Source organism: Oncorhynchus mykiss, chromosome 28 (genome assembly GCF_057628025.1).
Source record: "Oncorhynchus mykiss isolate SJ-2025 chromosome 28, ASM5762802v1, whole genome shotgun sequence".
Classification (NCBI taxonomy): domain Eukaryota; kingdom Metazoa; phylum Chordata; class Actinopteri; order Salmoniformes; family Salmonidae; genus Oncorhynchus; species Oncorhynchus mykiss.
Window position 1 is genome coordinate 1,072,379 of NC_143049.1, and position 26,645 is coordinate 1,099,023.

At 42.5% G+C, this 26,645-nt stretch overlaps 1 protein-coding gene and 1 long non-coding RNA gene across 3 annotated transcripts in view; one reads left to right on the forward strand and one right to left on the reverse strand.

Moving 5' to 3' along the window:
* The window catches only part of LOC149970650 (uncharacterized), an 809,841-nt gene that overhangs the window by 496,390 nt on the left and 286,806 nt on the right, over window positions 1–26,645 (forward strand). The gene's annotated exons all lie outside the window — the stretch shown is intronic.
* Window positions 1–26,645, reverse strand: part of LOC110508302 (actin filament-associated protein 1-like 2) — a 50,388-nt gene that overhangs the window by 21,452 nt on the left and 2,291 nt on the right. For both annotated transcript variants that reach the window (XR_005040271.2, XM_036966897.2), the window contains exons 2-4: window positions 21,238–21,366; window positions 5,412–5,495; window positions 5,190–5,272 (exon numbers count right to left, since the gene is read on the reverse strand). Coding sequence is in view for 1 of the 2 variants with exons in the window: in XM_036966897.2 (XP_036822792.1) it covers window positions 5,190–5,272; window positions 5,412–5,495; window positions 21,238–21,366 (296 nt within the window). In the remaining variant the exon portion in view is untranslated. The remainder of the gene's footprint in view (window positions 1–5,189; window positions 5,273–5,411; window positions 5,496–21,237; window positions 21,367–26,645) is intronic.

The window sequence follows — 26,645 nt, forward strand, 5'->3', positions numbered from 1 at the left end:
ACTGAAATTGTTCAAACTGTAAAGATGAAAAGTTTGTATTTTCTGTATTGGTGTTTGATGCTAGTGTTTTTACTCTCAGTGTGTTCTGAGTGACAGTGTGTGTTATCTCAGTGAGGGTTGTGCATAGTGTTTGGCTGCACTGAGCGTGTTTTGAGCCATGTGTTAAGAGTTGTGTTGCTTGGAATAAGTTTTGCAGGTGATGTGAACTGTTTAGCTCAGGTGACTGTTGGTAGTGCAGACTGTAGTTAGAGTTTTGCACATGTGACTCCAGTTGTGCCCACTGTCGTTTATCAATCGAAAAAAACTAACTGACTTGCCTAGTTAAATAAAGGTAAGACAAATAAATACAAGTTCTTCAGGTTTTCTCCATAGGGGAACCTTTGATGGTGCTGTGTAGAGGGTTCTATGTCAGGATCTTCAAAGAACCCTGTGCATATGGTTCTTACCAGAACCCTCTATGAAGGGTTTTGCCTACCAATAACCATTTTATTATCTAAAGGTTTTTCCTAGAACCGCCTTATGTTATTATTTATAACAAAACAAATATCGCAAGGCCTTTCTTTGAGGGTCTAGTTATACCCTAACACAGTGGTGTAAGAAATATCCTGGTTTACAGGTAACATCAGACTTGCAAATCACATTATGCTGGCTTGCAAAGTGATGTGTAAATCCTATTGGAATTCCACCAGAGTTAGGATATCCAACAAGTGGAATTGTCAATCACCCCGGCAACCTGCATTCAGAATGACTGAATACTGAGACTACCTCAGTCATCTAAACTGGAACAATCATCTCAGTATGCAATAAATCCAATCGATTGGATTAGTTTGGGAAAACGGTCTGTTATTTATCTTCATGAGACATGACCCAATCTATTTCTACGCCCAAATGACACCCTACTCCGTATATATTGCACTCCTTTTGACAAGGGTCCATGCTCAAAGGTAGTGCACTATGTAGTGCCATTTGAGACATAACCCAGATATATCTGTGCTTCAATGCTTTTGCCAACTAACGGAATACATACGGAATACATACGTATGTTTCTTGCTTCACATAATTGCTTCTACTGTTTGGAACATCACCCAAACAGGTGAATGGTAACATTCATCTGCACAATACAACCATTATGGCAAGCAACATCTACTTTTAAAGGTTGAAAGCAATGAGCCAACATGTAAATACGGGGTTCAAAATCCAGTGCAAACTACAAACATTTTTACTGGAAGAGGACATTTTTTAAGCATTCAGAGGTCAGGCAGTGCAACAGCAAAAATGAGAAAAATGCCCAGACTGTTTGAATGTAGTGCATAAATAATGTAAATCCTTCTCATAGGTCAGTCATTTGTATTGTACCCCAGGGAACTAAACCAAAACCACACACTTGAAGGAGATGAGAGCACAGTAGCTGAGAGACCACACTGGTGGCTGAACTGAGTTGATATGTTCTGGTCCAGGGTCTGTTTATGTAATCATGTAAACTCCTCATTTTAATTTTTTTTATTCAACTAGGCAAGTCAGTTAAGAACAAATTCTTATTTACAATGACGGCCTACCACGGCCAGAGAGAGAGAGAGAGAGAGAGAGAGAGAGAGAGAGAGAGAGAGAGAGAGAGAGAGAGAGAGAGAGAGAGAGAGAGAGAGAGAGAGAGAGAGAGAGAGAGAGAGAGAGAGAGAGAGAGAGAGAGAGAGAGAGAGAGAGAGAGAGAGAGAGAGAGAGAGAGAGAGAGAGAGAGAGAGAGAGAGAGAGAGAGAGAGAGAGAGAGAGAGAGAGAGAGAGAGAGAGAGAGAGAGAGAGAGAGAGAGAGAGAGAGAGAGAGAGAGAGAGAGAGAGAGAGAGAGAGAGAGAGAGAGAGAGAGAGAGAGAGAGAGAGAGAGAGAGAGAGAGAGAGAGAGAGAGAGAGAGAGAGAGAGAGAGAGAGAGAGAGAGAGAGAGAGAGAGAGAGGCTTGTAAACACTGCATATTCTTTACACTTTATTGGGAGAAGCTAGCTCCTTTATCATAGTGAGTGGTCACCATCACCGTGCCACAGCCTTTGTTTTGCGCAATTAGTGGTAAAGTGGAGAGTGATTGCAGCTGTGTAAGCCCAGTGCCCAGTCCCCACAGCCACTGACAATTAGAACAGGGACAACACAGAGACACCCCCTCTTCACTGACTGTGGCTCAGTCAGTCTGCCCTACTGTGCGTGTATTTCACCAACAAAGTCGACTTTTTACTCTCTCTCACTATAGTTGCATCTGAAATGGCATCCTATTCCCTATATAGTGCACTACTTCTGACTAGGAATACGGTGCCATTTTGGACTCAGACCAGTCTCCATTTAGACACACAGAATTGCAATGGCCTTACAAACATCTGAGCTGACTTTACTTCCACAATGTAGATCTTTGGTAATGCTATCTTAATGAGACTAGACATACAGTACTTCCATTCTTGTCACAGCATGTATTACTTGAGTCAGCTGAAAAAACTCTAAATCTCCCAGTCAATCCTGATCCAGTTTTGCGCATCAATCGTTGAGTCCATCCTCACCGCCTCCATCACCGTCTGGTTTGGATCTGCGTCTGCAACGCATTGTACAGTCTGCAGAGAGGTCCTGCACGATTTCAGGGCAAGGAAGCGAGTAGGAAAGATCATCCCGACCCCTCCCATCTCAGTCACCCCCTCCTCTAAAAATTCCCCTCTGACAGGTGGTTCAGGTCACTCATGACCAAAACCTCCCTCCACCTGAAAAGTTTCTTCACCCATGACCATGACACCAACTGACCATCTGGCCCACAGAGACTAAAGGACTATGCACTCTATGCTGCACACTGCATCAGGCATCTCTGAACTGTACACAAAATAACTGCACTATACTGTATTGCACTCTGTCCATCTCTTTGCATTTAGATATATTCATACTGATACTGTAAATGTGTAAATACACTGTATATCAACCGTATACCCACTGTACATTGGTATAGCTGCTCATTCTCTTGTACTGTAGCTTTATGTTCACTTTACCTAGTTGTACGTGTATATAATGTATGTAAACTTAGTTTTAACTTCATTGTATGTCTCTAAATGTTGTCTATCACTGGCAGCACCATATCACAGAGTACAATTCTGAGTATGTGTAAATGTTCTTGGCTAATAAAGGTCATTTAGATTCATAGTAGTACTACGGCACTGGATGAGAGTCTTGAGTGAGTCTTGAGTATCAGACGGTAAACAGAGCAGCCTCCTATGTGGTCTTCAAAAGTGCTCCTTCTCTTGGGGTTCTGGACCTACTTATTGTGTGTGTGTATGTGAGCATACCTGCATGAGTGTGTGTATGAATGTGTATGTAGCCTGCCATTTAAGTGTGTGTGTGTGTGTGTGTGTGTGTGTGTGTGTGTGTGTGTGTGTGTGTGTGTGTGTGTGTGTGTGTGTGTGTGTGTGTGTGTGTGTGTGTGTGTGTGTGTGCCCACAGAACGGAAGGCTGCCACTGAGCTCATGGTCTCTAGGGAGTTTTGACTCTGGCCATTGGACTTCCTCCTCCTGTGTGGGTGTTCTATCACTCCATCACATAGACAGATGTAATTGTGGCATTAACATCCACTTCCTCTACCTTGGCTCCATCTCCACCAATGTCATCAGAGGAGGAGATGGCCTCTCGCATAAACAGAGCATTTCCTCTCTTGCTGAAACTGACCCTCTTTTTCCCCTCAACCGTTCATTCCCACTTTGATTCTCAGCATAAACCCTGATTACGAATCCCCATGCTGGGATTCTCTCTGGCCCTGACAAAAGCCTTGAGGAGGATGGAATAACAGAGTTCCATGCAGCAGAGAAGAGGCTTAGTTTACAGTGGTTGCAGTTGATCATCTATGAAGATGAATAGTTAGGCTACCCCCCTTTATGTTGTTTATTTTGGGTCTCTCCCACTGGCCATTTGAAAAGGCCCGTGTTCGAGGCAGGAGAGTGCCCTCTGACCTCTTGCACTCCTCAACACTTGGCGAGACATGTGGTTAGACCTCCACAAACCTCAGCAGGGCCTCTCATTAGCGGCCCACATCACAGACCCCCTGCCCTCCTCCCCCTCGCTGCCCCAATGGCCCTCAGGTGCTGCACGGCCCAGCGCTTTTCCTTGTCATTATAGTCACATGCTCTGGCGAAGGACCTGAAAATAAATGCTGTCACTGAATCTTCACCTCCTTGCTGTAACTTTCTCTCCCAGTCATCTGAAGAGGAGCACTGGCCACTTACTCTGTAGCCCACCAGAATGTACTCCCAACCTTCCAAAATGTCTGCTGCATCACATAATTAAAACAGGTTGGGTAACAAGTGCTGCAGATATTTTTTGTGACACAATAACAAAGTCGGCTCTGAATTTAGAAAGCAAACCTATTCTTACATCACTCAGATATGTTTCCCTTTTAGTTGGAACATTTTATAATGCAGGCCAAATTAGTCCTGTGAATGTTCACCTCACATTATTGTGTGATAAAAGCACACTAACTTGGACTTGAGGCTGCTATTTTAAACATCTCAGGACTCCAACAACAATACATCCCTTTTCACAATTAAGTCCCAACACTGTTGAACATTTTGCTTACAGTACTACTGTCAATGGACACAACCCAAATGTAAGATATTCAATTGATTTCATAGGCACTGGGAACAAAGATCACGAAACCAAAGATACACATCATCAGCTATAATGAATCACATATACCCAAAACATCCCGACAAAGACTAGTTAGCTTATTAAGCCACCAACCTTTGTAATCCCAGACACCCTGCGCATCTGTCCACAAGAGTTTACAAACTCATGACAATTCTTATTGAATTTGATGCAGCTGAGTAGAAACTTAACACTAAATTGGTGAATTTAGTGGAAACTTGCCCATTTATGACAAGCATGGCAACAAGTATTTTTTGCAGTAGCTCTATAATTACAGACTGCAATTACCACCAGTTATGTTGTTATTACAGTGTAACTATGAGTTACTACAATTAACTACAATACTTCTTATCGTGTAATTACACATGTAATTACACTGTAATAAGAACCCCTAAAAATAAAGTGTTACCCAAATAGGTTAAGAATTTAATCTATGGGGTTTAACATTGTTCAATACAGGGTGTAAGTGGAGGAATGCACAACAAATGACCTGAACTAAAGTTATCAACAACTATGGCAAGTGTTGTGATAAGCACTAACCCCTTTCCGTAGCCATTCGGGGGATGCAGAGGACGAGGGTTCCTTGGCTGAGTCCGGGTCTGGTCCTGACTGGAAAAGGCCATCTGGCGGTAAAGGTCACAGCTAGGTTACAGGTTAAATGTCAGAGGTTACAGGAAAAAACACCTGTATAACCTCCACCTCAATACATTAGTGACAAAATCAAATGTACATGATACTGATGAGAGAAATGCAGTCATGTACCTGTGCCTGACAGCTGGGTTTCCCTGAGATCATTGTTTGGGGCCCCTGATGGACAGCTCATGAACATGTACTCAGCATCCTCAACTGGAACACAAGAACACAGACAAACAAAATGTCTCAATGAATTCCCTATCTCTGTTCAAACACCTGTATAACCACATCACAATTTTGCTCTTTTATGTATGTAGACGGGGGGCCCGGGGTCTTCCCTCTGGAATTGTTTTGATAGATTTAAATTTCATTTCCTGCAATTCTGCACAGTTTGACATGACTTATTATGCCTCTTTTGAAGGGTATTTTGAAAACACAATATAAAGTAGAAGGATAGGTGGAAGGATAAGATGTCACCATCATTAAGCCCCTATGGTCGATATCCCTGCACCCGTGGAAATATAATGAGAATAATAAAAGAAATCTCCATAAAATTTGCTCAGTTTTTTGCTTTGGATGCGTCTCAATCCAACACATCCGCCTATGTGACACTTCCACATAGGCGGTGAAAGGTGACAGAGAGGTGTTTGTCAGAAAGGTGTTGGTCAGACCATGAGACATTCCGAAAATCGGTCTTGTCACAAAATCGTCTGTAGCATCCGAACTGTTTGGCCTACAAACTATTAAGGGACATCAACCCTTTATGGAAGATGAAACTCTCACAAACACGATGGTGTTCTTTCTCTAAGATCCCACAATTGTCTTGGGACTTGTCTTAAGTCGGTCTAGCCAATCTGCCAACTTATGTTTGTAGCATCCTAACAGTTTGGGCTACACTCTATGCACAAAACACACAATACACCCCTCTATGTAAAGGTGAGACTATCACAAACACATACATATTGGTTTATTTGCTCTAGGATGCCAACAGGTCTCACAAGACTTGTGTCTGTTATTCCATTTGTTTGAATGGGCTAATAGCAGTCATTTGTTTAAATATATTTTTAAGAAACTTCGACAATTCAAAATTAAGTAGCTAAATGATCCTTGGTATGACCTTCTTAAAACAATTCCATATAGCTTAGTAGTACCCTCCCCCAGCCCCGGCTTAGACTGTTCCAAGGCAAATATTAAGTATACACAAACGATGAAGACTGAGTTGTGTTATAGTGATGCCGACATGCGTATGTATTTATTATTATTAAGAAGACTATATATACACTACCAGTCTAAAGTTTTCGAACACCTACTCATTCAAGGGGTTTTGTTAATTTCTACTATTTTCTACATTGTAACATAGTAGTGAAGAAATCAAAACTATGAAATAACACATATGGAATCATGTAGGAACCAAAAAAGTGTAAAACAAATCAAAATATATTTTATATTTGAGATTCTTCAAATATCCACCCTTTGCCTTGGTGACAGCTTTGCACACTCTTGGCAATCTCTCAACCAGCTTCATGAGGTAGTCACCTGGAATGCATTTAAATTAACAGGTGTGCCTTCTTAAAAGTTAATTTGTGTAATTTATTTCCTTCTTAATGTGTTTGAGCCAATCAGTTGTGTTGTGACAAGGTAGGGGTGGTATGGACCAAGTCCATATTATTATGGCAAGAACAGCTCAAATAAGCAAAGAGAAATGACAGTCAATAATTACTTTAAGACAGGAAGGTCAGTAAATATGAAACATTTCAAGAACTTTGAAAGTTTCTTCAAGTGCAGTCGCATAAACCATCAAGCACTATGATGAAACTGGCTCTCACGAGTACCGCCACAGGAAAGGAAGAACCAGAGTTACCTCTGCTGCAGAGGAAAGTTCATTATAGTTACCACCCTCAGAAATTGCAGCCCAAATAAATGCTTCACAGAGTTCAAGTAACAGACACATCTCAACATCAACTGTTCAGAGGAGTGAATCAGGCCTTCATGGTCGAATTTCTGCAAAGAAACCACTACTAAAGGACACCAATAATAAGAAGAGACTTGCTTGGCCCAAGAAACATGAGCAATGGACATTAAACCAGTCACGTTCTGACCTTTATTTCCTTTGTTTTGTCGTTATTTAGTATGGTCAGGGCGTGAGGTTGGGGTGGGCAGACTACGTTTGTTTTTCTATGATTTTGGGATTTCTATGTTTCGGCCAAGTATGGTTCTCAATCAGAGACAGGTGTCATTAGTTGTCTCTGATTGAGAATCATACTTAGGTAGCCTGGGTTTCACTGTTTGTTTGTGGGTGATTGTCCATGTTAGTTGCTTGTGTCAGCACAGTTCTCATTATAGCTTCACGGTCGTTATTCGTTTATTGTTTTGTATAGTTTGTATTCAGTGTTCAGTGCTTTCTTTAATTAAAAAATCATCATGAACACATACCACGCTGCATTTTGGTCCGTTCCTTACGACGATCGAGACAAAACCGGTAGATCTGTCCTTTGTTCTGATGAGTCCAAGTTTGAGATTTTTGGTTCCAACCACCGTGTCTTTGTGAGACCCTGATTAGGTGAACAGATGATATCTGCATGTGTGGTTCCCACCGTGAAGCATGGAGGAGGAGGTGTGATGGTGTGGGGTGCTTTGCTAGTCAAGGCAGACTTAACCAGCATGGCTACCAATGCATTCTGCAGCGATACGCCATCCCCTCTGGTTTGCGCTTAGCAGGACTATCATTTGTTTTTCAACAGGACAATGACCTAACACTCTTCCAGGCTGTGTAAGGGCTATTTGACCAAGTAGGAGAGTGCTGCATCATATGAGCTGCCCTCCACAATCACCCGACATAGTCCCAATTGAGATGGTTTTGGATGAGTTGGACTGCAGAGTGAAGGAAAGCAGCCAACAAGTGCTCAGCATATGTAGGAACTCCTTCAAGACTGTTGGAAAAGCATTCCAGGTGAAGCTGGTTGAGAGAATGCCAAGAGTGTGCAAAGTTGCCATCATCATGGCTACTTTGAAGAATCTAAAATCTAAAATATATTTTGATTTGTTTCACATTTTTTTAGTTACTGCATGATTCCAAATGTGCTATCTCATAGTTTTTATATCTTCGCTATTATTTTACAATGTAGAAAATAGTAAAAATAATGAAAAACCCTTGAATGAGTAGGTGTGTCCAAACTTTTGTCTGGTACTGTAAATGAGCTCTCCACAAAGGATTTCAATAGAAAACTAGTAAAAATAGACAAGATATGAGAACTTTTTTCCACTTTATCTGGGAGGCTAAACCACGATAAAGAATGCATATCTATCAGGTTTGAAGGTAAGACCCAGATACAGACTGTGTTGAAGTAACAATGTTTAATTACAGCAACAGGGACAGGCAAACGGCAGGTCAAGGCAGGCAGGGGTTGATAATCCAGAGTAGTGTGACAAAGTAACAGAACTGCAGGCAGGCTCAGGGGCAGGCAGAGTGGTTAGGCAGGCGAGCTCAGAGACTGGACAGGCAAGGGTCAAAACCAGGAGGGCGAGAAAAGAGTGACTAGGGAAAAGCAGGAGCTGAGACAAAACCGTTGGTTGACTTGACAAACAAGAGAAACTGGCAACAGATAACCAGAGAACACAGGTATAAATACACAGGGGATAATGGGGAAGATGGGCGACACCTGCAGGGGGGTGGAGACATTCACAAAGATAGGTGAAACAGATCAGGGCGTGACACCTATCTATATAATCAATATGAACTGGGTGGGTTGAGATTATTAAATATAAAAGCATTAAACCTCTGTCTTAAAGCTTCACTTATACAAAAGTTTTACTTGAACCTTAAATGTTAAAACTTGAACCTCATTGTTAAAACTTTTACTTTTTATGCCTTCGTGCAGATTGCCATGTCTCATTTTTGATTAATTGAAAATGAAACCTTTTTCAAAGTTTCTACATCTTTTCAAACGAGCGGAGCTGAGCAGAGCTGGTTACAATTTCAATTTCATTCCTCTGAAAAGATAGAACAAATATTACGAAATTTGACAAATATTGTGGCTGAACACAAATGTGCTGCTTGATAAAATACCTGTTTTTATGGAAAATATGTTTCAAAATGGTATTTTGTTTTTAAATTATATTTTAAATTGGAATTGGTAGAGTAAAGTCTTCAGAATTCTATGGGAAAGTCTGCTCAATCCAATATTACAACCAATTGATTACAGCATTACCCCAAAAATGGAGGAGGCAGGTGGCAGCAGGAGGAGGTCTGTCTGCCCAATATAAGGATCAAAACTGGTGGAGGAATAAAAATATCATAAATAGGAACGCTTCATTTGAGGACCAGGATGTTGACAGGTGTGCCATACAGATTGCAAAATAGTTGTGAGAGCTTGTTGATGTACCGATTTCATGGTACATGGTTGTATGAGTTGATATATAAAACGACGGAAGATTCAAGACTTTGTGCTTTTCAACTATAATTATTGTACAGAATTCTTGCCACCAACAAAATGTTGAATATTTCGGACATACAATCATCGCAAATGTCATGACATGATTATCATTAATCTGATGACTGTTATTTATCCAATCAAACAAACTATGTTTATTGTTATCTAATTATCCAATCAACTAATTAGGAATTTGGGGCACCATAGAAAAAGTTGTTTAACGAGTTACCATTTCAGAACTAACTCTGAGAAAATATATAGACAATCTCAATCTGAACGTCGTAGACCTCTTGATATCTGCAAGAACCCTAACCTTATTGATGAATAAGCAATACACAAATTTGCTTAAATCTTTATTTACTAACTAACTAAATAATAACACATAATACATAAACACACTTACATGAGATAAAAGTCCCTAGTGGTCTGACATGATGTGACGTCTTGTTACACAATGGGAAGAGGGTGGGGAAAGATAAAGAGAGGGAGAGACAAAGAAAGTCAACTTATTGTACATATATTTGGAAGCTACGCTCATGGAAATATTGATACGCAGCACCCTAACCACTGCTCATTCGGGTTAGAAATGCAATATATATTTATCAAATCAAACTGTATTGGTCACATGCACATGGTTAGCAGATATTAATGTGCAGAAATATTTAACAAGTAATCTAACAATTCCACAACAACTACCTAATGCACACAAATACGGTATATACATCTGGGATGAGTATTGCAAGATATGTAAACATCATTATTAAAGTGGCATTAATAAAGTGACTAGTGATCCATTTGTTAGAGTGGCCAATGATTTCAAGTCTATATGTAGGAAGCAGCCTCTGTCTTAGTGATGGCTGTTTAACAGTCTGATGGCCTTGCGATAGGAGCTATTTTTCAGTCTCTAGGTCCCAGCTTTGATGCACCTGTACTGACCTCGCCTTCTGGACGGTTGCGGGGTGAACAGGCAGTGTCTCGGGTGATTGTTGTCCTTGATGATCTTTTTGGTCTTCCTGTGACATCAGGTGCTGTATGTGTCCTGGAGGGCCGGTAGTTTGCCCTCTGTGATGCATTGTGCAGACCACACCACCCTCTGGAGATCCCTGCATTCGTGGGCGGTGCAGTTGCCATACCAGGCTGTGATACAGCCCAACAGGATGCTCTCAATTGTGCATTTATAGAAGTTTGTGAGGGTTTTAGGTGACAAGTCACCTGAAGTTGAAGAAGCGATGTTGCACCTTCTTCACCACACCGTCTGTGACCATTTCAGTTTGTCCGTGATGTGTACGCCGAGGAACTTGAAACTTTCCACCTTCTCCACTGCTGTCCCATCGATGTGGATAGGGCTGTGCTCCCTCTGCTGTTTCTTGAAGTCCACGATCATCTCCTTTGTTTTATTGATATTGAGCGAGAGGTTGTTTTCCTGACACCACACTCAGAGTGCCCTCACCTTCTCCCTATAGACTGTCTCGTCGTTGGTGATCAAGCCTACCTGTAACGGTTTTCTTTAGGCGAAGTAGAGTCGGACCAAAATGCAGCGTGGTTGTTATTCATGTTTTTTTAATGAAGGAAAACTATACATGAATAAACTACAAAACAATGAAATATGAAAACCTAAACAGTCCTATCTGGTGCAAACACAGAGACAGGAACAATCACCCACAAACACACAGTGAAACCCAGGCTACCTAAATATGGTTCCCAATCAGAGACAATGACTAACACCTGCCTCTGATTGAGAACCATATCAGGCCAGACATAGAAATAGACAAACCAGACACACAACATAGAATGCCCACCCAGCTCACGTCCTGACCAACACTAAAACAAGGAAAACACACACGAACGATGGTCAGAACGTGAGAGTACCCCCCCTCCAAGGTGCGGACTCCGAACGCACAACCTAAACCTATAGGGGAGGGTGTGGGTGGGCATCTGTCCGCGGTGGCGGCTCTGGCGCTGGACGTGGACCCCACTCCATAATTGTCTTAGTCCACCTCCTTAGCGTCCCTAGATAGGCGACCCTCGCCGCCGACCTTGGCCTAGTAGTCCTCACCAAGGGCCCCACTGGACTGAGGGGCAGCTCGGGACTGAGGTAGCTCGGGACTGAGGGGTAGCTCGGGACTGAGGGGTAGCTTGGGACTGAGGGGTAGCTCGGGACTGAGAGGAAGCTCAGCACTGAGAGGAAGCTCAGCACTGAGAGGAAGCTCAGCACTGAGAGGCAGACTGGCAGCTCCTTGCAGACTGGCAGTTCTATGCAGACTGGCAGTTCTGAACAGGCGGGAGACTCCGGCAGTGCTGTAGAGGCGGAAGGCTCTGGCAGCGCTAAACAGGCAGGAGACTCCGACAGCGCTGGAGAGGAGGAAGGCTCTGACTGCGCTGAACAGGCGGGAAACTCTGGCAGAGCTGTAGAGGAGGAAGGCTCTGGCAGCGCTAGATAGGCGGGAGACTCCGGCAGCGCTGGAGAGGAGGAAGGCTCTGGCAGCGCTGGACAGGCGAGGCGCACTGTAGGCCTGATGCGCGGGCTGGCACTGGTGGTACTGGGCCAAGAACACGCACAGGAAGCCTGGTGCGGGGAGCTGCCACCGGAGGGCTGGTGCGTGGAGGTGGTACTGGATAGACCGGATCGTGCAGGCGCACTGGAGCTCTTGAGCACCGAGCCTGCACAACCTTACCTGGTTGAATGCTCTCGGTCGCCCTGCCAGTGCGGCGAGGTGGAATAGCCCGCACTGGGCTATGCAGGCGAACCGGAGACACCGAGCGCAAGGCTGGTGCCATGTAAGCCGGCCCAAGGAGACGCACTGGAGACCAGATGCATAGAGCCGGCTTCATGGCACTTGGCTCGATGCTCACTCTAGCCCGGCCGATACGCGGAGCTGGAATGTACCGCACCGGGCTATGCACCCGCACTGGAGACACCGTGCGCACCACAGCATAACACGGTGCCTGCCCGGTCTCTCTAGCCCCCCGGTAAGCACAGGGAGTTTGCGCAGGTCTCCTACCTGGCGTAGCCATACTCCCTGTGAGCCCCCCCCCCCCCAATACATTTTTGGGGCTGACTCCCGGGCTTCCTTGCCAACCGTGTTCCCTCGTATCGCCGGCTCCTCTCTCCGGCTGCCTCTGCTCTCCTAAGTGCCTCCACCTGTTCCCATGGGAGGCGATCTCTTCCAGCCAGTATCTCCTCCCAAGTGTAACAACCCTTGCCGTCCAAAACGTTCTCCCATGTCCATTCCTCTTTAAGCTGCTCCTGCTGCCTTTCACCACGCCGCTTGGTTCTGTTGTGGTGGGTGATTCTGTAACGGTTTTCTTTAGGCGAAGTAGAGTCGGACCAAAATGCAGCGTGGTTGTTATTCATGGTTTTTTAATGAAGGAAAACTATACATGAATAAACTACAAAACAATGAAATGTGAAAACCTAAACAGTCCTACCTGGTGCAAACACAGAGACAGGAACAATCACCCACAAACACACAGTGAAACCCAGGCTACCTAAATATGGTTCCCAATCAGAGACAATGACTAACACCTGCCTCTGATTGAGAACCATATCAGGCTAGACATAGAAATAGACAAACCAGACACACAACATAGAATGCCCACCCAGCTCACGTCCTGACCAACACTAAAACAAGGAAAACACACACGAACGATGGTCAGAACGTAACACTACCACTGTTGTGTCATCTGCAAACTTGATGATCGAATTCAAGGCGTGCATGGCCATGCAGTCATGGGTGAACAGGGAGTACAGGAGGGGACTGAGCACGTACTCTTGTGTGGCCCCAAGTGTTGAGTATCAGTGAAGTGGAGATGTTGTTTCCTACCTTCAACATCTCGGGGCAGCCCTTCAGGAAGTCCAGGACTCAATCACACAAGGCAGGGTTGAGACCCAGGGCCTCAAACTTAATGATGAGCTTGGAGGGTACTATGGTGTTGAATGCTGAACTGTAGTCAATGAACAGCATTCTTACATTCCTCTTGTTTTCCTCTTGTCCAGATCGGATAGGGCAATGTGATGGCGATTGCATAATCTGTGGACCTATTGGGGCGGTATGAAAATTGTAGTGGGTCTAGGGTGACAGGTAAGGTGGAGGTGATATGATCCTTGACTAGTCTCTAAAAGCAGTTCATGATGACAGACATGAGTGCTATGGGGTGATAGTCATTCAGTTCAGTTACCTTTGCCTTCTTGGGTACAGGAACAATGGTGGCCATCTTGAAGCATGTGGGCACAGCAAACTGGGATTGTTAGAGATTGAATATTTTCATAAACACACCAGCCAACTGGTCTGCGCATGCTCTGAGGATGTGGCTAGGGATGCAGTCTGGGCCGGCAGCCTTGCGAAGGTTAACACGTTTACATGCCTTATTCACTTCGACCATGGAGAAGGAGCGGGGGGGGGGCATAGTCCTTGGTAGCAGTCTGCATCGTTGGCAGTGTATTATCCTCAAAGTGGACAAAGAAGTTGTTTAGTTTGTCTGGAAGAAAGACGTGGTGTCCATGACGTGGCTGGTTTTCTTTTTGTAGTCCATGATTGCCTGTAGACCCTTCCACATTCCTCTTATTCTCACATTCCTCTTATTCTCTCACATGTCTGAGCGGTTGAATTGCAACTCTACTTATGCTGACATTTCGCTTGTTCGATTGCAGTGCGGAGGGAATAACTACACTGTTTGTATTCAGCCATATTCCCGGTTATGTTTCCGTGGTTAGATGCAGTGCGCTATCAGTTTTGCACAAATGCCGCCATCTATCCACTTTTTCTGGTTAGGGTAGGTTTTAATAGTTACAGTGGGAACAACATCTCCTATGCACTTACAGTGCCTTGCGAAAGTATTCGGCCCCCTTGAACTTTGCGACCTTTTGCCACATTTCAGGCTTCAAACATAAAGATATAAAACTGTATTTTTTTGTGAAGAATCAACAACAAGTGGGACACAATCATGAAGTGGAACGACATTTATTGGATATTTCAAACTTTTTTAACAAATCAAAAACTGGGGCGTGCAAAATTATTCAGCCCCCTTAAGTTAATACTTTGTAGCGCCACCTTTTGCTGCGATTACAGCTGTAAGTCGCTTGGGGTATGTCTCTATCAGTTTTGCACATCGAGAGACTGACATTTTTTCCCATTCCTCCTTGCAAAACAGCTCGAGCTCAGTGAGGTTGGATGGAGAGCATTTGTGAACTGCAGTTTTCAGTTCTTTCCACAGATTCTCGATTGGATTCAGGTCTGGACTTTGACTTGGCCATTCTAACACCTGGATATGTTTATTTTTGAACCATTCCATTGTAGATTTTGCTTTATGTTTTGGATCATTGTCTTGTTGGAAGACAAATCTCCGTCCCAGTCTCAGGTCTTTTGCAGACTCCATCAGGTTTTCTTCCAGAATGGTCCTGTATTTGGCTCCATCCATCTTCCCATCAATTTTAACCATCTTCCCTGTCCTTACTGAAGAAAAGCAGGCCCAAACCATGATGCTGCCACCACCATGTTTGACAGTGGGGATGGTGTGTTCAGCTGTGTTGCTTTTACGGCAAACATAACGTTTTGCATTGTTGCCAAAAAGTTCAATTTTGGTTTCATCTGACCAGAGCACCTTCTTCCACATGTTTGGTGTGTCTCCCAGGTGGCTTGTGGCAAACTTTAAACGACACTTTTTATGGATATCTTTAAGACATGGCTTTCTTCTTGCCACTCTTCCATAAAGGCCAGATTTGTGCACTATACGACTGATTGTTGTCCTATGGACAGAGTCTCCCACCTCAGCTGTAGATCTCTGCAGTTCATCCAGAGTGATCATGGGCCTCTTGGCTTCATCTCTGATCAGTCTTCTCCTTGTTTGAGCTGAAAGTTTAGAGGGACGGCCAGGTCTTGGTAGATTTGCAGTGTAGCGAAAAAGCATTTCGCTACACTCGCATTAACATCTGCTAACCATGTGTATGTGACAAATAAAATTTGATTTGATTTGATTTGATTTGATTTTGGTCTGATACTCCTTCCATTTCAATATTATCGCTTGCACAGTGCTCCTTGGGATGTTTAAAGCTTGGGAAATCTTTTTGTATCCAAATCCGTCTTTAAACTTCTTCACAACAGTATCTCGGACCTGCCTGGTGTGTTCCTTGTTCTTCATGATGCTCTCTGCGCTTTTAACGGACCTCTGAGACTATCACAGTGCAGGTGCATTTATACGGAGACTTGATTACACACAGGTGGAGTGTATTTATCATCATTATTCATTTAGGTCAACATTGGATCATTCAGAGATCCCAATTTTTCAGTTTTTGATTTGTTAAAAAAGCTTGAAATATCCAATAAATGTCGTTCCACTTCATGATTGTGTCCCACTTGTTGTTGATTCTTCACAAAAAAATACAGTTTTATGTCTTTATGTTTGAAGCCTGAAATGTGGCAAAAGGTCGCAAAGTTCAAGGGGGCCGAATACTTTCGCAAGGCACTGTACTTATAAACTCACTAACTGAATTATCATATAAATCTATATTTTCCTCTGAGGCTACCCGGAACATGCCCCAGTCTGCGTGATCAAAACAATCCAGCGTTGATTCCAATTGGTCAGACCAGAGTTGAATGGTCCTAGTCACAGGTACCTCCTGTTTGAGTTTCTGCCTATAGGAGAAGAGAAGCAAAATGGAGTCGTGGTCCGATTTGCCGAATGGAGGACAGGGGACGGCCTTGTATACATCGTGGAAGTTAGAGTAGCAGTGCTCTAGAGTTCTGCCAGCCCGCGTACTACAATCGATATGCTGATAGAATTGAGGTAGCCTTGTTCTCAGATTTTCTTTGTTAAAATCCCCATCTACAATAAATGCCGCCTCCAGATATATGGTTTCCAGTTAACATAAAGTCCAGTGGAGTTCCTTGAGACCTCTCTTGGTTTTGGCTTGGTGTGGGATATATATACACAGCAGTGAGAATAACTGACGAAAATTCTCTTGCAGATAATATGGACGGCATTTGATTGGAAGGAATTCCAGGTCCGGTGAACAAAAGGACTTGAGTTCCTGTATGTGGTTACAATTGCACCATGAGTCATTAATCATGAAACAAACACCCCCGCCTTTATTCTTCCCTGAGAGATGTTTATTCCTGTTGGCAAGACGCATAAAGAATCCCGGTGGCGGTATCGACTCTGACAGCATGTCCTCAGAGAGCCATGTTTCCGTGAAACAGAGTATGTTACAATCCCGGATGCCTCTCTGGAAAGAAACCTTAGCCTTATTGTCTCTACCTTGTTATCTAGAGACTGGACATTAGCGAGTAAAATACTCTGAAGCTGTAGATGGTGTGCGCGCCTCCGAAGTCTGACCAGAGGGCGGCTCGGTCTACCTCTCCTGTGGCGACGTTGTTTTGGGTCAGCCTCTGGAAACAGTTTGAGTGCCTCGGGTAGTTCGAAGAAAGGATCCGCTTTGGGAAAGTCTTATTTCTGGTCGTAGTGCGTAATTTGACATCGCTCTGATATCTAATAGTTCTTCCCGGCTGTGTGTAATAACATTTCAGATTTTCTGGGCTAACAGTGTAAGAAATAATACATAAACAAAATACTGCATAGTTTCCTAAGGACTAGAAGCGAGGCGACCCTCTCTAGCGACGCCATCTTGCTAACGCGTAGCTGTCCTTGATCGTCGTCTATGTCTGTTGAACTCGATGGATCCATCTATGGGTAGTGGCTCGATGTAAGGCTCTGGTTGTCCACCATAGGTCACAATGTACTTCTTTGTTAGTGGGTTGGTTGTTGGAATAGATACATCACCAATGGTTGTCTAAGAGGGATCTTTCTTTCCCCTCATGTCTTTGGTCAAATTCTAGGACCACTTTTACATGCACAGCTGCAGACTGTGAATGTTTCGGGTCTCCTAGGTAAGGTTATCTTCTCGTGTAGAGGTTGAGAGCTTCAGAGTTTCTAACAATTTCAACGTGTGGACCACGGTCTCAAGTCTTTTGGTCTCGTAGTGGTCTCAATGATTCATTATTCAGGGTTCTGCTCCCAACCACTTTACACGCCAGCAGTAACCTGGCAATGTACAGGTCTCACCATTTTCAGCTTTGTAGCCACCTTTCAGGTCTGGTAGTTTTATCCATTTGTAACGTTTAGCTCATGCTATGCACGTCGGCTGGTCTGTAGAATTTTTCCGTCAAGCTGGTGTAATGTAAATTTTGTTACCGAGTCCTTTTAAGCACTCTGGGCAACACAATGTCTGTGCTCACCTGGACATGGTTACTAACTAACTGGGCACACTTATATGAAAAGCAATTATCTAATTTAGAAGGCTAAAATCACATTGCCATCTTCACCAAAGTATTTTCATATTTAATTATACATTTTATACAACATTTAGATGTAAACTTGATACATAGGCTGCTTACACTTTCAGAGTTACGGTTACTTGGATATACCATCTTCTTGTGACTCTCAAACCCGGATCCGGGAGCGTAATCATAGCCTCAAACGAATTAGCATAACGCAGTGGACATAAATCTTCCTAGAAAATCTTCCTATTCATGAAAATCACAAATGAAATATATTGAGACACAGCTTAGCCTTTTGTTAATCACACTGTCATCTCAGATTTTCTAAATATGCTTTACAGCCAACGCTAGACAAGCATTTGTGTAAGTTTATCATGGCATAATGCTATGCTAGTCTCTGCTAGCAGCAGGCAACATTTTCACGAAAATAAGAAAAGCAATCCAATTAAATAATTTACCTTTGAAGAACTTCAGATGTTTTCACTCAGGAGACTCCCAGTTAGATAGCAAATGTTCCTTTTTTCCAAAAATATTATTTTTGTTGGCGAAATAGCTCCCGTTTGTTCTTCACGTTTGGCTGAAAAATGGACCGGAAAATGCGGTCACTACAACGCCAAACTTTTTTTCCAAATTAGCTCCATAATATCGACAGAAACATGGCAAACGTTGTTTAGAATCAATCCTCAAGGTGTTTTTCACATATCTATTCGATAATATATCCGTCGGGACAATTGGTTTCTCATTAGAAGCGATTGGAATAATGTCTACCTCAGTACTCTACGCAAGATTTTCTGCGGGAGCGATCATGTGACCACTTGCTCAATGTGGTCCCTTACGGCTATTCTTCAACATAAATGCGTAAAAAGACGTCACAATGCTGTAGACACATTGGGGAATGCGTAGAAAGCGTAAATTCATTCGTAGCCCATTCACAGCCATATAAGGAGTCATTGGCATGAAGCGCTTTAAAAAAATGCGGCACTTCCTGATTGGATTTTTATCTGGGTTTCGCCTGTAACATCAGTTCTGTTGCACTCACAGACAATATCTTTGTAGTTTTGGAAACGTCAGAGTGTTTTCTATCCAAAGCTGTCAATTATACAATTATATGCATAGTCGAGCATCTTGTCGTGACAAAATATCCCGTTTAAAACGGGAACATTTTTTATCCAAAAATGAAAATACTGCCCCTAGAGTCGCAACAGGTTAATGACATCACAAAATAATAAATATGACATCATTATTCTTTAGATCCCCATGGACCATTCTTAATATTCCTATCTCATGAATATTGTTCCAACCTTCATTCTTTGGCCGTTAGAGTTTTTGGCTGCAAAGGTCTTAAGTAGACAAAGGGATTCCTTTCCCAATACTGCAGGGCAAGAAAGAGATTTATGACCCAGTGTTAAGGTGTCAAGACAGGAACAGCCCCCTGCTCCTCTTCTGTTGGAGAGAGGAGGTCTGGCAATCTCTTCAAACATTTGCCTAGCTGATGGGTCTTTTGATCCACTGTCAGGAGAGTCATGACACAGCTCTGCACATTTTGTTGTGAGCATACAGAATCAATAGACCAATTGTTTTGGTATTGCCCTCAGGTAGTATGTTTCTGGTCTCAGGTTCAGGAATGGCTGAAAAAGCATAACATTAATCTAAAATTTACCCTAGAAATAGCATTGTTCAGCGATCTAGAGAGACCTGGTAAGTCAATTACTAATACTCTTAGTAAAATTATTTATATTCAACTCGCAATCTGTGGATTCTATTCGATTAGATAGATTCAAAATGTTTGTTAAACATCACAGCATAGTTGAAAGATATATGGGGCGAAGAAACCCGAAGAATGTGGCCAGCAGAGATACAGTAGATGGGATGGGCTGAGATAAACTGAGGGTGGGGATGTGGAAATGGAGACAAGAGGGAGTGGAGTTGCTGGGCGGGGGATAGAATGACGGTCAAAGATAAAGGTAAAAAAATGAACTAATTTGGATGATTGAGCAGCAGCTCTGAGGGAAACGTGGTCTTGGAGGGCTAGTGGCCTGGCAGTTGGGAGCTTGGGCCAGTGACGGATAAGTCATTGGTTCGGGTCTCCATTTTTGACCTTGTGGGAGATTTGTCGAAGTGCCCTTTAGCAGGGCATTCACCCTGGTTGCTTCTGTGTGTCGCTCTGCATGGGTGTCATTTAAATGTTGAACGGCTTCACTACAAGTAGATTGTGTTTAAATGTACAAAAAAAAGCTTTAAAAAAAAGGGCCAGAATTCACTAACGCTCTTGTGGCTGAATGGAAGCAAGTCCTCACAGCAATGTTTCAACATCTAGTGGAAAGCCTTCCCAGAAGAGTGGAGGCTGTTATAGCAGCAAAGGGGGTACCAACTCCATATTAAACCCATGATTTTGGAATGAGATGTTCAATGAGCAAGTGTCCACATACTATATACATATATATATAGAGTGTGAACCTACCATGGACAAAGACTGACACTTGTGTTTTTGAATGTTTTTGTTCCAATGACAGAAACACAGACAACGACGGAGTACTGTTTTGGTGTGTTCGTTTCAGGTTGCCAGGGGTCCCATGTCAGCTCCAGTGGCAGCACCATTTTCATCTTGTTAAACTCGATGGAGCAGCCCAAACAATTATTACAGCCAACACAATCTAAACCAGATAAACAGCTCTCTGACCAAATGAGAATGGGGGGGGGGGGGGGGGGGGGGGGGGGAATCCTATTTCCCCCTGTAGCTCTTCTCATGCTATTCTTCACATTTTGCTATGAGGATGATATAACATTTTGCAGTATTAATGCAAATATCCTGCTATTCTACACATTTTGCCATGAGCCTGAGAGAAAATGTTTGTTTTAAAGCTAATTTCCTGCAATTCCACATCTTTTGCCAAGTTTGCTGGAGAGGCATTGTCACGTGTGCTCTCAGCCTCTAGGTCATCACGCTGCTCGTTAGGGCGCACACCTGTCACCAGCGTTACGCGCATAATGACACTCACCTGGACTCCATCACTTCTCTGATTTACCTACCCTTTATATGTCACTCCCTTTGGATTCTTCCCCAGTCGTCATTGTTGCTGTTTCATGTCGGTGCGCTGTTTGTGTTCCTGTTTTGTTAATTTATTTTTTAAATCTATTTACTCCCTGAACTTGCTTCCCGAATCTCTGCGTACATCATTACAGGCATTTTTGATGGCCAATCCTCTTCATTGGGAAATGTGCCGAAGTAAGTAAGTAACAACAGTGACCTACCAGGGGTGTTTTTCAGCTTTGACAGCAGTTCTGAGATGGACATCTTCTGGGCTTGAGCGATATAGCTGAGGTTCTCACTGTCCAGCACCACCAGGAATGAATGCATGGCTGTAATCAGCCGGTTCAGCACTGTTGACACAACATTCATTACTCATTAGTAAGCATTTTGCAACAACAAGCATATTTTTTTTTTGATTCAAGTAGATCTATGGACTTATTTTTTAATGGCTAGCTCAGAATATGAGCTTCCCAAAAGTTGTTTATATATACTGAATAAAAATACAAAACATGCAACAATTTCAAAGATTCTGCTGAGTTGCAGTTCATATGTGACTGCCTGGCTCAAATCGGTCTTATGTAGCAACATTTTAAATTATGTTTTTTACATTGGATAAAAGTAGAGACTCAAAGCTAGAAAATGTTATATCACACACTACAGTTGAGGAACAATGGGAAAGTAATTATGATTTGAAAGCTGATTAACTTGGAAACTTACTTTTGATAAAATGGCCTTTGAATGTTTTGGTACTACTACTGGAGAGCCCTTCTTTGTCTACACCCATTCAGGATCTTTCACACCCTCTTAAGCTATATCCCCACCCATCTCTTTATGGGTTGATCCGAGCATTCCGTACTAACATCAGTTAAGCACCCAAGCTAACTTGCTAGCTACATCCGGACACAAATGAGAGAACAGCTCACTGAACATTACTTGCCCACGCAGAGCTGGTTAGGCTGTTATGCTATCTCTGACGCTGTACGTTAAATTGTGACGTGTCATGAGGTAACGTCATGCAACTCATTATGTGTCATTCAGATTCTCTCCACCAGGTTTAGCACTTCTCTCACAAATTAAAAATAAGAAAGGGATAGGGACAGGGTAAGGGGGATACCTATAGTCAATTGTACAATTGAATGCATTCATTTTTTGCGTCATCACCGCAAGCCATCATGCCTCTCAAAAGCCGTGACAGCCGCTGTTTACTTCTGAAGATAACTTTAGCGCCACCCTAAAAACCTAATTCAAATTCGACACACACCGTCAAATAGGTATGTAATGACACATTATATAAACACTGTAGTGTTTTATTTACATTTTAGAGGCAATAAGTTGGACAGGTCGGGTGAAAAAAGCCGTTTCCCCACACAGCATATCTCTCCCTTTCACTATCACGCAGTAGGTTTCGCTTCCCCACACTCAATTTTTAAAAAGACCCAACGGAGCCTTCTTCATTACCTTCTTAAATCATGCAGAGACAAGCAGCATGCAGGTCTCATCATCGATTTTGCTGGAAATGGGAGAAAGTGCTTTATAATTGTATTCATATTACAGTTGACCTGGCCGCTAAAATAAGGTCAATTGTATGGAACAGTGTGAAGTACAAAACTTCTGTAGCTACCGTTAGCTACTTACAGTTAGAATTGAGAAAACACCCCACCATTTTACTTGCCAAAGCAGAGCTGGTTAGGCTGTTTTCATGTTATCAAGAGTGTTGGTGAATGTAACTGTGCTGATGGCAACAATAAGCTACAACTAGCCAAGTAAATGGCTCTGAGATACGAATAATAAGATCATACACATAACGTTAGCTAGTGAGCCAGCAGTACACTTTAACTTGAAATGAAACCACTTTCTGTCAAAATTAGAAATGTGTAATACCCGTATACATCATGGACGGATGCCATGGTTTCCCTTAGTTTGAAGATGTAATTCGGAGACACGTCCATCCTAGTCCATAATTAGGGCTCCCGAGTGGGGCAGCGGTCTAAGGCACTGCATCTCATTGCAATATGTGTCACTGCAGTCTCTGGTTCTAGGGTGACACACAATTGGCCCAGTGTTGGCTGGGGTAGGCCGTCATTGTCAATAAGAATTTGTTCTTAACTGACTTGCCTAGTTAAATAAAAAATACAAAAAAGCTATCATACTCAAATTCCACTGATTTCAAAACTCGGTCCTCCAGAAAGTGGAGAGAAACACTTATGCCGTTTTACTCCACGACACCTTTCGATATCCTTTCAAAAAAAGCTGCATTAGACATGATTACTAGACATAGTGACCAGCTCAAATAGACAGAAGTGTGCTATATGGCAGACCAATCCAAACTCATCTCCAGCCCACTCATTTTCTCAGCCAATCATGGCTAGAGGGAAGGTTGCTGGCTTTTTCTGTTGATCGTAATTTAACGATTTTATTCGTATTTACAGATGGCATACACGTTTGTTATGAAGGCACATGAAATTCACATGTTCGAGAAAACATTTCTGCCCCTCAAAAAAATTTATTTAAAAAAGTTTATGTTCAAAAGGCTCTTCTGTGAAATGGTGACCCTAGTTTCCTGAAACGTATCACATATAAGGAAATCAGTCAATTGAAAAAAAATCATTGGATTTCACGACTGGTAATACACATCTGTGGTATTGCGTTGTGTGACAAAACTGCACATTTTAGACTGGTCTTTTATTGTCCCCAGCACAAAGTGCACCTGTGTAATGATCATGCTGTTTAATCGGCTTCTTGATATGTCACACCTTTCAAGTGGATGGATTATCTTGGAAAATGAGAAATGCTCACTAACTGGGATGCAAACAAATTTGTGGACAAAATTAGAGATAAACACAGTTTTTGTGCTTATGTAAAATTTCTGTAATCTTTTATTTCAGCTCATGAAACATGGGACCAACACTACATGCTGCATTTAAATTTTTTGTTCAGATCAGTCTTTTCGGGAGCCCAGATAATTTATTTATAAATTCCATAATTGGCTGGATTGGTAGTTGCATTTCCCAAGGGATCCGTAGTGCAACATAGCTGACGTAAGTTGTAACTAGAAAAAAGTAGTTGGCTGGTAAATTAAAACTAGCCTTTTTTGTTGGTTAGTCCCTGCCCATTTCGGCCGTATGCTTTTTTTTGGTTCCAAGTGTTCTACACCCCTGGACGTCAACAAGGACTAGAACCTTCTAAACCTTCTGAAAGCCAGGGCCGTATTCATAAAGCCTCAGAGTAGCAGTGCTGATCTAGGATCAGGTCTTTCCTGTCCATATAATCTTATTTATTATGATCAATCAAAAAGGAAAAAGTGGTCCTAGATCAGCTCTCTGTTTTATGAATATGGATCCTGGAAAACCAAAATCCATATGAACAGAGAATTTTTTTTCTCATATCCTCGCTTCTGTTACGTCAAGGTCAAAGCTTGTGAATGTGTCTACACAGAAAGTGGTTTGATTTGAAGAGTTGTTTTGGCATTCCACTGAATTTCATGTTCCCTCCTAATTTGCTAAACATCCTTTACTAGAGAAGGAATGACTCCCTTAATGAGGTTAGTGCAGATTCAAGATTCCAAATAGAGAAGCAAAGCTTAACCAATTAACCTCTTATGACATTCAACAAAATACCTTTCAGTACAGACAGTAGACTACATTGAAAATGCTTTTTAGTCAAGGACTAGGCTTATTCTGTGACTGGGGAAACTGACCCTCATAGTATAGGCATACCGTATGTGGCCAAACACAAATAGACTCAATAAGATGTCAATATAAGAGCTATGTGAATATGCGATAATCATGTATGTGTGATGATTACTTTTTTTATGTGTAGAAGAGCGTAAAAGGGAATAGATCAGTGCTACTGTTCTAGCCCCACAGTGAGGGCCCAGTTCTGCAGCCTGCAGTAGTCCCATTATCTCTACTTGTTACCAAAAAGAGAAAATGATGGGAGGGACTCGGGGCCTTTCTACTCTGTAATGCCACTGCAACATTGACCACATAAAACATGTGATGTCCTCAATGGTCTCTAAATGGCGCCATGAAAATAACTCTTTAGTGCCTGGGCGGCATTGAGGACTTGTCTTGAATGAAGCCCTCTCACTCACGAGCTCAGTTGTTTTTTATTAATTCATCACTCCAGTCAGGTACACAGAGAAACATAGTGGGAATTACATAGAGACCAAAGACATGCAGGGCAATCAGCATTTCCCCCCTGTTTACTCACTCGCTCACTCTCTTCACCTCTTCTATGTGCTTGTCTTCTTTTAGGAATAAATTATTTACAATGATGCTTCACTTCATGTCTCCCAACTTTGCCAGCAGCCCTTTAGTCAAAAAACATTGTTATTGAAAGAATATACCTGCATAATATAGTAATAGTCTTTAATTAAAAGGAGACAAATTGACCCTTCAATGTGGTATTACTACTAACCCTTTGAGATAAAGGACTTCTATTGTTACCTCACTTGTTTGAACTGCACATAGCAACCTTCAGACTCGACAGATTTGACAAGAAAGCGCTAAAGCCTAGTCACTAAACAAATACTGTCTGTTAAACTGATGGCAATGTTAAGCTGTGATGGCAAACAAAGAATGTTCAAAGTAGGTGACCATTAGTTTCTAACCAAACAGAGAGACCATTGACAGATACAGTGCCTTGCGAAAGTATTCGGCCCCCTTGAACTTTGCGACCTTTTGCCACATTTCAGGCTTCAAACATAAAGATATAAAACTGTATTTTTTTGTGAAGAATCAACAACAAGTGGGACACAATCATGAAGTGGAACGACATTTATTGGATATTTCAAACTTTTTTAACAAATCAAAAACTGAAAAATTGGGCGTGCAAAATTATTCAGCCCCCTTAAGTTAATACTTTGTAGCGCCACCTTTTGCTGCGATTACAGCTGTAAGTCGCTTGGGTTATGTCTCTATCAGTTTTGCACATTGAGAGACTGATATTTCTTCCCATTCCTCCTTGCAAAACAGCTCGAGCTCAGTGCGGTTGGATGGAGAGCATTTGTGAACAGCAGTTTTCAGTTCTTTCCACAGATTCTCGATTGGATTCAGGTCTGGACTTTGACTTGGCCATTCTAACACCTGGATATGTTTATTTTTGAACCATTCCATTGTAGATTTTGCTTTATGTTTTGGATCATTGTCTTGTTGGAAGACAAATCTCCGTCCCAGTCTCAGGTCTTTTGCAGACTCCATCAGGTTTTCTTCCAGAATGGTCCTGTATTTGGCTCCATCCATCTTCCCATCAATTTTAACCATCTTCCCTGTCCCTGCTGAAGAAAAGCAGGCCCAAACCATGATGCTGCCACCACCATGTTTGACAGTGGGGATGGTGTGTTCAGCTGTGTTGCTTTTACGCCAAACATAACGTTTTGCATTGTTGCCAAAAAGTTCAATTTTGGTTTCATCTGACCAGAGCACCTTCTTCCACATGTTTGGTGTGTCTCCCAGGTGGCTTGTGGCAAACTTTAAACAACACTTTTTATGGATATCTTTAAGAAATGGCTTTCTTCTTGCCACTCTTCCATAAAGGCCAGATTTGTGCAATATACGACTGATTGTTGTCCTATGGACAGAGTCTCCCACCTCAGCTGTAGATCTCTGCAGTTCATCCAGAGTGATCA